Consider the following 13,726-nt stretch of genomic DNA (forward strand, 5'->3'; position numbering starts at 1 on the left):
CAGTCAATGAAGATAAACAAATATCATTTTTTTCACAAACTGTTATCTATTAATGTTTAATGATTTATCGTACGTTGTTCGTTCGTTTTTCAGTTTCTATAAATAAACATTCTATTATTCTTACCTGAATGTATAATCTCGTTTGCGTACGAGGTGCTGACTTTAAAAAGGCATTCAAGAAGGATACTCCTGCCACTCTCAGAGCAATGGCAGCTCTGGGAGCTAGAAGTGCGCCAGCCAAAAATCTGAACCTTCCACCTTCGCCGTATTTTAGCCTCAACGTGGAAACAGCTTCGGAAACTGCGGCGTGTCCACCTGCAGTCTGACATACCTTCGTCAGCAACTGTAAATTCGATTAATTTCTTTCCTCTTTTTCTTGATAAACCATAAACATCTTAAGTTGTCAAATAAACGTTAGTTTCAATTACTACATTTTATACAATTATCTTTTACAACTATTGAAAATCTCTTAAATATATATATATTTTTCGGTAATTTATTTTTTATATACCAAAGTCTAAAGTGCAGTTATTACAATATTTCTGCCCATCTTCATTCTTATTATCGCTGATCTTATATATTCTAATCACAACTACTCTGTATCCTTTAACAAGTGATTAGAAACCTGTCGCACGAACGATTACTTGCTTCATTTAGTTAAGTTGTGATAAGCACTGGAATGCTCCGCTTGGCCATGGTTAACGAGTACGTAGGTACTTCCTGAAGTAAAGATACGCAGTGTGGTATATAAGAAAATAAAGAAAAAGAAGAAGAGAAGACACGGTCGACGGTTGTATAAACGCTTGCAAATGAAACCGTTGCGTTCGACCGAATAACGTTTGGCGGTGGAAATGATAAAAACTGGTTTTGCCGTTGAAGGTATATATTCTTCAAATAACGGAATTCGATCGAGTAAAGGGTTCCTTTCGTTACCTAAAATTCGTGTTTACGAGTGGCTCAATGGGTCAAGTCAAAAATGAATTAATCGAAGATGATTTTAATTGGATGGGATTAAATTTATACCGAGTAAAAAAGCTTGTTCCCATTTTATAATAGCTTCTTTATACGAGTTCAATGAATTATCGGGATCCTTATAACGTTCAAACAAATTCTTTTCTTACTTTACCGAAATATATCCACGTAACGTAGCTGTGTTCACGATGAATGGTTAATCTGTTCCTGAGATTATAGGTTTAAGAAATGAGGATAAATGTAATTTATACCTACGGTTGGTTTTGATTGCATTAACAAGCGTAAACAAAATTTCGAATTAATTGCGACAAATTATATATGAAATTATGACAGAAAGTATGTTAACGGTAAAATGTGTATTTTCGAATAAGGATATTTTGATTCCTAACGAGAAATCCTCTTTCAATTCCAAGAATAAGCAACAAATGGGATAAGAGAGATCACCAAGGTAGAACGTTAAGTGTGAAATGATTGAGCACTCGATTTTAATTTTTATTTTTCTAGGATTAAGGATCATTCAAAGGCATGTTTACGTGGATAGACTCTCGCGTTTGTAAGAGATTATCGCGTCGGCCAGCTGTTTTTAAAATAACGGTAAGCCTCGAGTAGGAGCGTAAAAGATGGTGAGTACGATTGTTACCTGAAGAGCCAGAACTCGAGACCGGTTCAGACTGCTCGTCAGACAGACCGCCAGAGCAAGAAGTCCAGGTTGAGCTTGCACCAGTAGCCGCGGTGCATCAGCGCATCTTTCACCGCAGGCGGCCAAACACTCAACGCATCCCAACTCATCCAAAGCAGCCCTTCTGGTACCGACCCTTGGCCCGACCTGTCCGGATGTTGGTGGTGAACTTTGAGCCAGCTGTACTCCACGGAGAGTCTCCAATAACAAAGTTATCCCATCTGCCGGTGGCGAGGCAAATTCTTGAACGAAACTGAAAATCGAAATACACGAACGATGTATTATTATTTTATATTTGAACAATAGTTTATTGAGAGATTTTGACAATGAGACAGATTATTTCCTTTCTGATTAACATATCACATTTTTATTTTTTTTTTTTAATATACTTCTTTTCGTTATTTTTTCTCAAACGCGTCAAAGTAAGAATATGGTATTTATATTGTCACGCACTGACAGGGATTATCTTCACCGAAATATCTTTTGCATTTGTTTCTTTTTTACATTTTTTCTTTTTTCAACCATCATTCGTTCATATACTTCGTTTGCGACTATGGAGACTTGGTTCGTGCATAGCGACAAGCCGGCTTATGCAAATGAAGTTTATGGCAAGCTATTTTATGCGATCGGTTTGTCACCGGGAGAGGATTGGCGGGAGCAGGAAAGGGAAAGGGTGGCTGTTTCGTTCGCTAACAACAACAAAAATAAAGTAGTGAAGGGAGAAAAAGAGACAGAGAGAGAGAGAGGAGAAGAAGGCAACAGGATTAACGTAGAAAATCCTTGCAACCCGTGGAGAACCTTTGAAATATCTCGTAACGTGGCAATACGTTTTTCCTCTCGATAATATCGGCCATTGTAAAATATAGGCGCAGATTAAGAGAACGATAAATTCTACGACTTAATGGCGCGGACGATCGGCAAATAGAAGTCGAAATAAATAATATACTTTCGTGTTTGTTACCTTTCTATTCTACTCTCTCACTCTCTCTCTCTCTCTCTCTCTGTCTCTCTTTTTTTTTTATTTACTCTCTCCCTCTTCCAACAACGCTTGCCAATAACGTCACTGCGATTGCAATTTCTTTTCCTAAGGTTTATGCTCGAGTTTCGTTTCTCTTTTGTCGTTATTTATTTATCTTCTTTTCTTTGTTTCTATTCGAACAACATGGTACGCGAGGAAGCGTATGAATCATCCTGGCGATCTTTAGAAGAACGTTAGAAGAATACAAGAGAACGATGATGAAGAAGAAAAAGCAGATGAAAAAGAAGAAGAAGAGGAGTACGAAGTGATTTCCCTCTACGGACATCCGCAAGCTGCACGTTCGTGCGTAATGGCCCTAGGGGAGACAGGTGCAAGGACGAAGAGGAAACGCTCGATGCAGCTGTCGCACGGTGACAAGTCAACACGGTCTATGGAAGAAGAGTTTGAGAGGTACCAAGAAGGGATACCACCATCACAGGTGTTACCCAAGGATACAAAATTACCGATCATTTATTCTTAACTAATTATCCTGACACCCGTAATTTCAGTATATTACCTTACCCAAAGGGGGTAACAGAAATCGTCTAAAGATTTAAACGTTTTTCTCCGAAAGTGTCTTCAACATCTTCTCGAAGATCATTTCATGATCTAGACGATGTTCATTGATCTAACAGTTTCATTTCATAATTACTTTTCTATTATAACTTCAAACAAAAAGTAATATACACAGTGGTATAATTAAATCTTATATCAATTTATGATCGATTAAATCGATATGCGAACGTTAGAATGATCCCCTTTCGTGCCGTTAATTGTATTACATAAAAACAATATGTATTTTCCAAGATGGATAAAATAGAAGCGTTTTATCGCTTATGTCATAAAAATGAGATTATCTTTTTTCCAATCGTAAATGTCGCTTCGCTAATACCTATTCCTGAACTAATCTAATTTAAAATAAAAACAGATCTTAAATGAACCCGACGTTAATGGTTATAAATATGAAGACATTCGATGAATTTTGAAGTTTATTCTCGCGTTAAAGGATGTTCCGTTTTTCCATGATCCTAGGATAAATTCCCGTAAACATAATTCGCGTTGGTCTTTTTTCTCTAGGTTCCTAAGTCGTTTTCTTAATTGCACCATTAATACTCGACGTAACGGCTCACGGGAAAAGGTGGAAGCAAACTCGGCTCTTCGTCGCAGCTACGTTTTAGTCAACTTTAAAGAACTTCTTTACTGAGAATTCACCGTGAGAATGGAACGTACAATAAAATTGTTTGTCACTTTACCGGAGAACTTGGTCTTGACGAGCTCGTCGACAGCTAGAGTTAATTATTATTAATTTCAACTCAACGAAGAAACTAAAAGGGCTGTTACTTTCTCAAGGCTATATCTACGAAAACCAACACTCCGAAGTTCATATTTGGATGATCACTTATGTGTTCGTACATTTAATAATTTTCTTTTGACAATCAATCTGTCAACATATTTGGTTGCTGACGTTCGAACGATTTCTCTCGAATATTCATGTTAAAACAATTACGACAGGATGTTTGCCTATTCACTTGAATTTTGTAATGATCGTTTCGAGTAAGTTGATGTTTAGTAATCGTCGATTTAATACTCGTTATCTTAAGTCAATAATTTACGTTCTTACGATCTAAGTCTACGAACTTTCTGAATAACAAGTATATAACAAAAGTCCATTTACAAATTACCTTTCGAAATCGAAGTAAAAGGAACAGATATGAAAGGCATTAACAAATTCGTTTGCTATCTAATCCATATAAAAACGATGAGTCGACGACAAGATTACGAATAAATTTCAACTTTCACATATCGTACTTGTTGCATTATTATACTATAAATAATAAACAAATAGAATATTCGCATGGTATAGAAAAAAGAAAAATAACATATCTCCATATCATAAACTCAAATAATGAAATATTAAACATAAATAAAAATAGGACGATTGCAAAATGGTTGTCTACCAGTTTTGGTAAGCAAACGAGAGGAAGGCTTTTGCATGCCTTCGAGAGATCGTGGGTCGAACAAGGTGGAACAACGAGAGCCAGAATTCGTACGTCTTTGGTTAGCCATTTATGGTAGGAAGAAATGTTGTGCAAGTTTGAGCATGAGTCGAAAGACCCCAAGTGGTTGTTGTTGACGTGTTGAGGAAAGGAGGAGGAAATAAGAGCAGGACAGAAACGGTAATACGTAGGAACCATAGATCAAGAGCTGTCAAGAATCGAGCCGTGAGTTTTTTCGGCTAACAAGATGGCAAGAGGAAGAAGAGTCAAGAGTAGAAGAAAAAAAAAAGGATCAAGAGGGGGAAGAATGAGGAAGATGAGAAGGGCTGGCTGCTTGCCGATATCTTTTGCCAATTACTCGTCGCGTTCGTCCGACGAACGGACGTCGCGGACAATAGCTTCATTAACTCCTCGTCCGACAGGATCTTCGAAGAAGCAGGAAGAGTTAAACTCGTCGTTTAACGATCGCCCCTATCTTCGACTTTCTTTTGTTTATTGCAGTCTGACGATATTTTCTGTTTTTTATTTTTTCAGTTAGTTAAGAATAAGATAAAAAAAAGGAAACAATTTCTTCGTTCAATGGCTTTTTGATGTATCCAGTAATCACCTTTTATCTTAACGCGTTCGCTATCACGGTCTAGTTGAAAAAATTGCCACAGACCGTGGTTACTTGTAGTTGTATTAAGCTATCTGTTGTAAATATTAATTTATATAAATATATAAAATATAAATTAACCCTTTGCACTTGAGAGGTTACTCTCGGTCATCACTTGATTTGATGCGGCAACTCGAGAGATTATTCCCGGTCACCATTCGGTTTAATACGATAATTCGAGCGATAACGATGTTTATTTAGGTTTTATTTAGGTAATACTGCTTTGTGAATGCCTTAACAGTACATACGTGCAAAAAAACTGTCAATTTTTAATCTTAAATACGTCATTTACGTACTTTGTTATATATGCATGTTCAACGTTAGTTTGAACTCGACAGTCGTGGCAATAGGAATATTATTTTCAAAATTACGAAGCTTAAATAAGTATGGAATACGAAGTAAGAATCAGTTCAAGTGAAGATGAGTTTGATTTTTCGTCAATAAAGAACGAAATTAAGTCCCGAGTATAAAGGGTTATAAATTCATAAAGTATTCTATGTAAATATCACATATAAGTAACATCGGACTATAGATATATTATTTATTTGATAAACTTTACGTCACAATATACGTGACGCTTGATAACGAACGTATAAATAAAAAATGAGAATTAACGAAATCGTTTATTTAGAAACATCATCTTATATTTATAAAATAATCGCAAAGAATATTTATAAAAAAGAATAAAAATAAGTTCAAATGGAAATGAAAGGACTAGCTAAGTAACTATTTACTTCTTCTAAATAATATAACATGAACACATATATGTAAATTGGAATTGAAAGTTTGTTCGTCTTTCTATGTATATACGAGGACTGCATAAATATAGCGTATAAGCGCCGTTGTACAATAGAATGCATGCAAATGAGTATTAAACGGGCCGTGTATAACTTGTTCCTGAGGAGCTCAACTCGTATTTAGTGGCACACAACGAGATAAACCGATACACACAGAAAGACCGTTCTTCCCTTTTCTAACAATGGCCGCATTATGTTACCCCGCGTATTATGCATAATGGTCGAGGTGTCGTGATACCTCGACTACGCGTACAAAATATTCCGACGCCTCAGGATTCAAGGCTTGGATATCCGATCTTCTTCCTTATATTTCTTTTTTATTACCTTTGTCAATGATAACTGTTATCAATTACAAATGCACATTACAGTTCAATAGGAATGCGAAACAAAATCGAAATTGATATTTAATCACAATTGAATCGACAATGATTCGATATATGTTGTTCTGTAATTATAACAATGGATTATATCAATTATATTTTACAATGTATAATAAATAATTTTAATACACAAACATTATATACGATTTATTTAAAAAAAAAATATCTGTTCAATTAATCCAGTGTCATAATTGCCAGGCACGTATATTTGCTGTAATCGATTTAAATTTATTACCATTGATTAAAACGCATAAATTTGTCATGTAATTATTCAAAATTTTTTCTGAAAAATCATAACCTTTCAGATTGCTTTTTTTTTCTTTTTCTGAATGTCTTTCGTGAGAGCAAGAAAGGCGAACGAAGTGGACGACGGTTTATTATTCTGTGCGACGTCGGTGAGGAACAAAGAAAGCATTCGTTCCAAGGAGAACGAGTGGCCGTTTATCGAAAAGTATGCCTTCCCCGCGACGCGGAACGTGTCGCGCGAGTTTCCGTCTGGCAATGGGTGCATTATACTGCGTCCTGCATTATGCAGACTACGAAGTGCACGTAAGAATGTCTTGTGGCGAACGCGTTGTGAATACCGATCAGCCCTTATTACTTCTTTCAAGAGATGGACACACCCTAAAATTCACGTGACAACGATCCACGATGTCGTTGAATGAAGAAAGAAAACGAAAGGAAGTTTCTATCTTTTCCCTTTTACCATGTAAATACTATGCTATTATGTTATTCTCTTATTCATCCTGATGTTTTTTTTTATTTTTTTTTTTTTTTAACAAGAAGACAAAAATTTATTTCAAATCGTTATATCTTATTATTAATCTTGCATATCGTTATATTTATATATAAGCATATATGATTTATGATAGATTAAATTTTTGATCATATCTCACTTTATGTGTATCTTATATTCGGAGTTTTTTACAGGGTGTGCTGTAACTGGTGGTATAAGCGAGAAGAGAAGAATAATTCTCACGACAAATATTTTCAAATTCATTTATCTCAAAAACAAAGTATCGTATGAAGAAATTTTTATTCTACATTTTTAACTTACAATTAGCTTTTCATGCAGAATTATCCTCTGTTTGCTTGTATCATCAGTTACTTAACACAATGTATATAAAAGTATATGAAAGTAAATTTATGATTTACAAACTGAAAGCATTAACATTATATAGCTAATTAGATTAAATCCGGCATTGAAATAACCATTCGACTGTGTCTGTTTGTTACAGTTTCAAAAAATTCATTTCCGTGCAAGAACGTTAACAAAATTGGTAGGAATCGGCAATTGTCTTTGATCATGATCAAGAAAAATATTCTTAGTCTTACACGACATTTTCGTAAGTACGTACCCTTCTTTCTTTCTGTACAATTAATTGTTCAAAATTATACTCGTATATTTTAAATGCGTTTAATTTTCGATTTCTCGTTAAATTATTTGATATTATTGAGTGATAATGTCGACAGTCGAGTCGATACATTCATTTTAGAAATTAAATAATTTAATCCATTACACTATAATATACTTTCCAATGTTTTCTTAAATAATGATCTCCGACAAACTTTGATATATTTTCTATTATTAAATATTTCGTATAATTTTTACTAAAATTTTTTCCTATTGATTAGTCTTATCAATGTTTATTAATTAATTAAATAATATAAAGAGTTATAAGACAAATTTTAATTACAATATTTGTTGACAAAAAAAAACAAAGAGAGAAAACAGATAAACATAATAATATAATGAAAACTTGTAGAAAAAATATAAGAATAGGGGTTGTTTTTTTTTAATTCTACACATTATTATTCGATTGCGTTGTATTTGATTTGTATAATTCATTATTATATTTCTTATAAGTAACGTGTTTACACACGTTAGTGAGAAAATCACGAAGGAAAGTAACCGGCTATTTTCTATCTTAACTACACGCGATCAGAAACAAAGTTTCAGCGGTAGAAGAAAGAAGAAAATGGATTGAAGTTCGCGTGGAAAACCACGCGGATTTTCCCGTTTCTTTTTCATTAAACTAGGAAGCGGTTATGCGTTCGCTGTTACGCGAAGCGGAAGCATCGTAGTGTGTATCACGGGTTCGGTGCCCGGTCGACGAGCTATCCTCTATCCACTTCTTATTCCTCCTCCCCCTCCCCCCTCCCCACCCTGCTCTTCCTCCTTCTCTTCTTCTACTTCTTCTCCATTTTCCTCTTCATCTTCTTATTCATCCTCTTCGTTGATAGTTGCGTACGTGTAGACGCATAGTATACATTGTACGTTAGTTACATTTTTACAATTTAAAACAAAAAAAAAAGAAAATAATAATTCATTAAACTTTATTCAATTATTTACACGAATTAAAACAAATGTCTCCGCTTATTATTAAATGGTGATAGAAAGTATTAAGATATATCGTATCACGTCAATTGATGTTTAATCAAAGATTCGTTTGCATATTCCAATGATAATAGTAATAGAATTTTAAAAAAATGTATAAAATAAAAGATTATTGTGTGTGATATCCTGGGTAGAAGTTGTAAAGTCAAATATAGGGGAGGAGAAATGTATTAGTAGATGTTAGGTTGGCAGACAATTAACACGGAAGAAGTATACGGAATTAAATATATCCTTGGTAAGATCGCTTGTTCATAGATTTATATAGATATATATATATATAGTATACTGTATATACATACGTATAATGTGCGTTTCTTATTCCGATAATGAACCGACGAATCCTTCGTTAACGAATAAAGGAAAGCGGGAAAGATCCTGTTCGGGTACCGTGACGGGAGAACACGTTTTTCGACGTCAAATTACCAGTTTAGATACGACATATAAATACATATATGCATGCATCCATGCATGAATATATATATATATATATATATACTTAGAGACATATTATATATAATTCAAGTATTTATAATCCAAAGAAAATAGGATGGTGGGAGTTTACAAATAAAAACAAAAGAAAAATAATCTAAATTCTCGAACGTGCCGCACCTTCGACTGACTCTCTTCTATAAACTATAACGTGATCCTTGAATGAAGTCACGGATTTCTCCGCATATGCAAGAGATCGTATCAAGGATGCGACTCGTTCGAGATCATCGATTCACAGCATACAATCTCTACTACTATGCTCCCGTTGAGCAGTTAACCGTAATATCGTCGCTTGCTTATCCACGATCTATTCGGTAAAATAGTCTTATCTTATTCGCATCGACGAACTGAGTATTTTCTATAGTTATTATTATTATTATTCTTCTTCTTCTTCTTATTAGTATTGTTATTATTATTGCTTGTTTATGTGGGACATTGGCCACGCGTCCACTTGCTCGCACGCCAACGACAAGACCAAGGATTCTCTAGGATCTTTTCTCTTTCTCTATCACTCCTCTTCCCCCTCCTCCTCCTCCTCCTTCCTCTCTCTCTCACACCTGACGCCGCGCACGAGTCATACCTCTTTCTCTTTATCTTTATCTCTTTTCTCTTTCTTTATTCTCTTAAATGCCACAGGCTAGACATGCTTCTCAATAGAAAAGGAAAGAACAAAAAATAATGTATATACATAGGACGATGTAATAGCATCGTCTTTATTAATCATTTCTTCGCCTAACGGACCTCGCTCGTTCCTCTTCGACAATTTTCGATCGGTCATGCATTAGAATGTTTTTTTTTTCTTTTTTTTTTTATATTTGTTAGTTTGCATTATATATGTCATCGTTGTTGACTTTGTTGTGAAATTAAAATAATCCTCGCGATTGTGTGTCTGAAAAGCTACTCGAGTATTTCGATACGTAAAGTTGTTAGTTTTTTAAACTTTTGATATTAAAATATAATATTTATTTCGCGAGGAAGCGTATTGAAAAAATGTTTTTACAAATGTTGTCTGGTACGAAGAGATATATTTTCTTTTTTTTTGGAGGTCCACTGGTTGAGGAAACTTTAAAGTCAAATGTAATTTTTTAAATGAATTAATATCTTTGTTTCTTTTATATATATATAGAGTTTGTGAAGGTATAATTCAACGATGATAAAAAATATATATTTTTTGATTGATTGCAAATATTCTAACATTTCAAATGAAAGTTTAATTTCCCTTATATTCGTGCAAATTTATAATACGATGCGATTTTAATGTAGACAGTAGAGATAATTATTTGTTATGATAGATTGCCAGCGTTGTTAATAGATCGGTTAGATAACCTATATAATTTCTTCGGCATTAGAAAAGGCAATTTGCGTTTTAAGTCATTATTCGTATGAGTTTTAGTCAATTATGTAGAGAATACTTCCGTGTTACTAATTAAATTACGTTAATACTTATAATTTCTTTCGTTTAGCAAGATCGTAAGATAATTCTTTTTTTTTGTTCTCAGACAAAGTAAAGGAAATTATTACAGGGTAATAATAAAATTACTAACTATTAACATTTCATAAAATTAATCGATGATACTAACCTTGGAAAGGCAAGCCTAAGATCGGCTCTAAGTTTGTTTAACAGTTCGCTAACGGATGTAAATTGTCTTAGCGTCATTTCGCCTGCACTTCCGGAAATATAGCCGGAACTTGAGCTGGTGGTAGAAGGCAAGGTATCTTGTGAATCCTGAATAGTGCTCAAAGGTCGTCTTCCCCATCGTCTCAATGCGATCGCATAATCTTCGGCGTTGTACGTTGGTGGTCTCAAGCCAGGTTCCTCGATAAAGAACAAAAAAGATGTAATTTAAAACTATTGTCTTCGTTTAAAATTCATAAATAATACAGCTACTTGAGAAGGATAATAAAAATTCGAAGGATACAAAATGTCTGATACGCGAAAGACGTATTTATGATAAATATGTTTCCGTGAAAGATCGAAATTAAAAAATGTCAATATTCACATGGTCACTTTGTGTATGTCCGAAATATTAATGTATAAGAATAAATCTAAATATTCGGTCTTTCCCTGACGTATTTGATGTGTTGACAATTCACCATGTGTATCTTATATATATAAAAAAAGATAAAATACACACTCCTGGAAGTATTTCTATTTGAATTTTCGAACCATATAGTTGAAAAAGCTGAAAGTTCGCGGACATTGATGGACAAATTGTTAGTCGATCGATTTTCTTTGGTCGGTGATCGTTCGAGCGATGCGTGACTGGAGTGTCTTTCGATGATATTGCTAGTATAGTTGAGATACCTTTTTCTATCTAGAATATACCGAGTTCCCTGACTCACGTGCCTTTCTTATGAATTATTTACTTACTTTATAGATGTAATAGAAAGAAAAAGAGTTCCCTTGCTATTATATCGACTATCGTCACTTTTATTTTGTCCACCGCAGTTGACATAAACGTTTCTGTAAGAGTAGATTTACGGAACACCAAGGAAAACTATATTCTTGCACAAATGTTCTGCATAAATCGAATTTATTTTTTTGCATTATAACAGTCTTCTTTCTAGAACTCGTTAATGCGAATAATTTACGATAGATCTTTCTCGATAATTTATAAACTCCGTTATTCGTCCTTGAAAATCCGTCGCAATGGCCATTCTAAAAATATTTCTAAATTAGTCCGCGAGTTCGCGTACGCGCGAATTACAGGCGCATCGAACTATGAAATATTCATGCGAAAAGGCTCCGAGGCAATCGGGAGGAGAGCGACGGCTAATTTTACGGCGCTTCGAAGCATAAATCGATGGGATTATAGTGATTATCGCGTTTCCCCGTGATCCGAACACGAATCGAGTGCATCAAGGTGCTACCGAAGCTTCTTCTACTATTTTTACTTTTTCTTTCTACTTTTTTTTTTGCGTTTATTTGATCTTTTTATTTTTTTCTCTCTGTTTCTCTCTCCCTCTCACTCTCTTTATTTCTATTCAACTTAATCGGTAAGACGAAAGGCAATAGAGGAAATCAATCCTCCTGGATTCAGCAAGATTCGCTGGTCCGTGGAAAACACGAAGTAAAGCCGGAGCAACTAATGAGAAGATTACATAGCAATTTCGCGGGAACCAACAACTCGTCGATATATCGGTGTTCAATGTTGGCTATTAAGTCGATTAAAAGGTCATTCGAGTTATTGTACTATGCTCGAAGCTTTTTATTTTAATTTATTTTTTCTATTTTTTATTATGAACTTCTATCAAGTCAATATTCTCGTCAATTTATTACAGTTTTTTCGTACCATTTTCGTTCATTATTATTCAATTGAATAACAATAATAACAATAATAATAATAATAATAATCGAAAAACCGTGGTAACAGACAGTAGTTCTAGTTTCCATATACTTTTAGTTTTTAAAGGATCGCGTGTGCATGAGTAAATTGAAATAACTAAAGGCAAATAAGTATATAACGTAATATATCCCCCTTTACATAGTTTCGAAAATTACGAGACTAACGCGGGAAGAAGGACAAGACAGGAAACGTAGTCTCTGCAAAGTAGGTATACACTTTGATTTCTTATTTGCGGTCGACCGTTTCTTTCCCGTCGCACGAGAACCTCACACGCTGGATGCGACCACAAAGTCCAAGTTTCATGAATCTTCCTTGGTGTATATATATATATAACGAAGAGAAGGTAGAAAATAAAATAAACAGTATAGTTGCTCTCGATCAAGTTATTTATAAATAAGAAAGGAAAAAATAGTTTAAGGGTAATCGTAAGTTAGTTTGAAAGGAAAAAAAAAAGATGACGTAAAAAAATATCTCGTAAAAATTTTCAATGGTTCTACGAAACGTAATTCGAATCACAGAATTATTTAACCTCTTCTTAGTTCAACGGTCAAGCTGTCCTAGTATGAAGGATCATCCATTAAGATTCGCATCGTCGATCAAATTCTTATTAGGTCGAGTATTCCATCGATAGATTAGAAATCTGGCTCAACGATAAATGAAGGATACTTTGTAAGATGTAGGTACTAAGGCGCCCACAGTATTACTGCTCCTTGCAACGCTTTTATAAATCGAGAACGATTAATCGTGCGAGTATTATCGATTCTTTATCTTCAAAGAAATTAATTGCATTCGTACCCAATGACTTGTCTGAAACGAGGACGAATTAATCAAACTCATAACACATTAATCGGGAAAAACTGGATCTCATATCTCTAAATGTTTGTTATTAAGAAATATAAAGTCAAGGATAACTAATAGGACCGACAAAAATGCAATGACTTCATTTCGATACGTATGTAACAGTTTATTCATTAAGTTAAATTTTCAAATGAAA

The 13,726-nt window shown here is 34.3% G+C and overlaps 1 protein-coding gene and 1 long non-coding RNA gene across 3 annotated transcripts in view; one reads left to right on the plus strand and one right to left on the minus strand.

Annotated features, from left to right (window-relative positions):
• LOC122524678 overlaps positions 1–13,726 on the minus strand; it is a 38,019-nt gene that overhangs the window by 3,217 nt on the left and 21,076 nt on the right. For both annotated transcript variants that reach the window (XM_043647055.1, XM_043647056.1), the window contains exons 3-5: positions 10,966–11,201; positions 1,613–1,904; positions 125–343 (exon numbers count right to left, since the gene is read on the minus strand). In XM_043647055.1, coding sequence (XP_043502990.1) covers positions 125–343; positions 1,613–1,904; positions 10,966–11,201 — 747 coding nt within the window. The remainder of the gene's footprint in view (positions 1–124; positions 344–1,612; positions 1,905–10,965; positions 11,202–13,726) is intronic.
• On the plus strand, positions 2,808–4,812 carry LOC122524682. The gene is made up of 2 exons (XR_006305600.1): positions 2,808–3,080; positions 3,747–4,812. It is a non-coding gene; the product is annotated as an uncharacterized LOC122524682 (long non-coding RNA).

Source organism: Polistes fuscatus, unplaced genomic scaffold (genome assembly GCF_010416935.1).
Source record: "Polistes fuscatus isolate 324 unplaced genomic scaffold, CU_Pfus_HIC Scaffold8, whole genome shotgun sequence".
NCBI classification, from domain to species: Eukaryota; Metazoa; Arthropoda; class Insecta; order Hymenoptera; family Vespidae; genus Polistes; species Polistes fuscatus.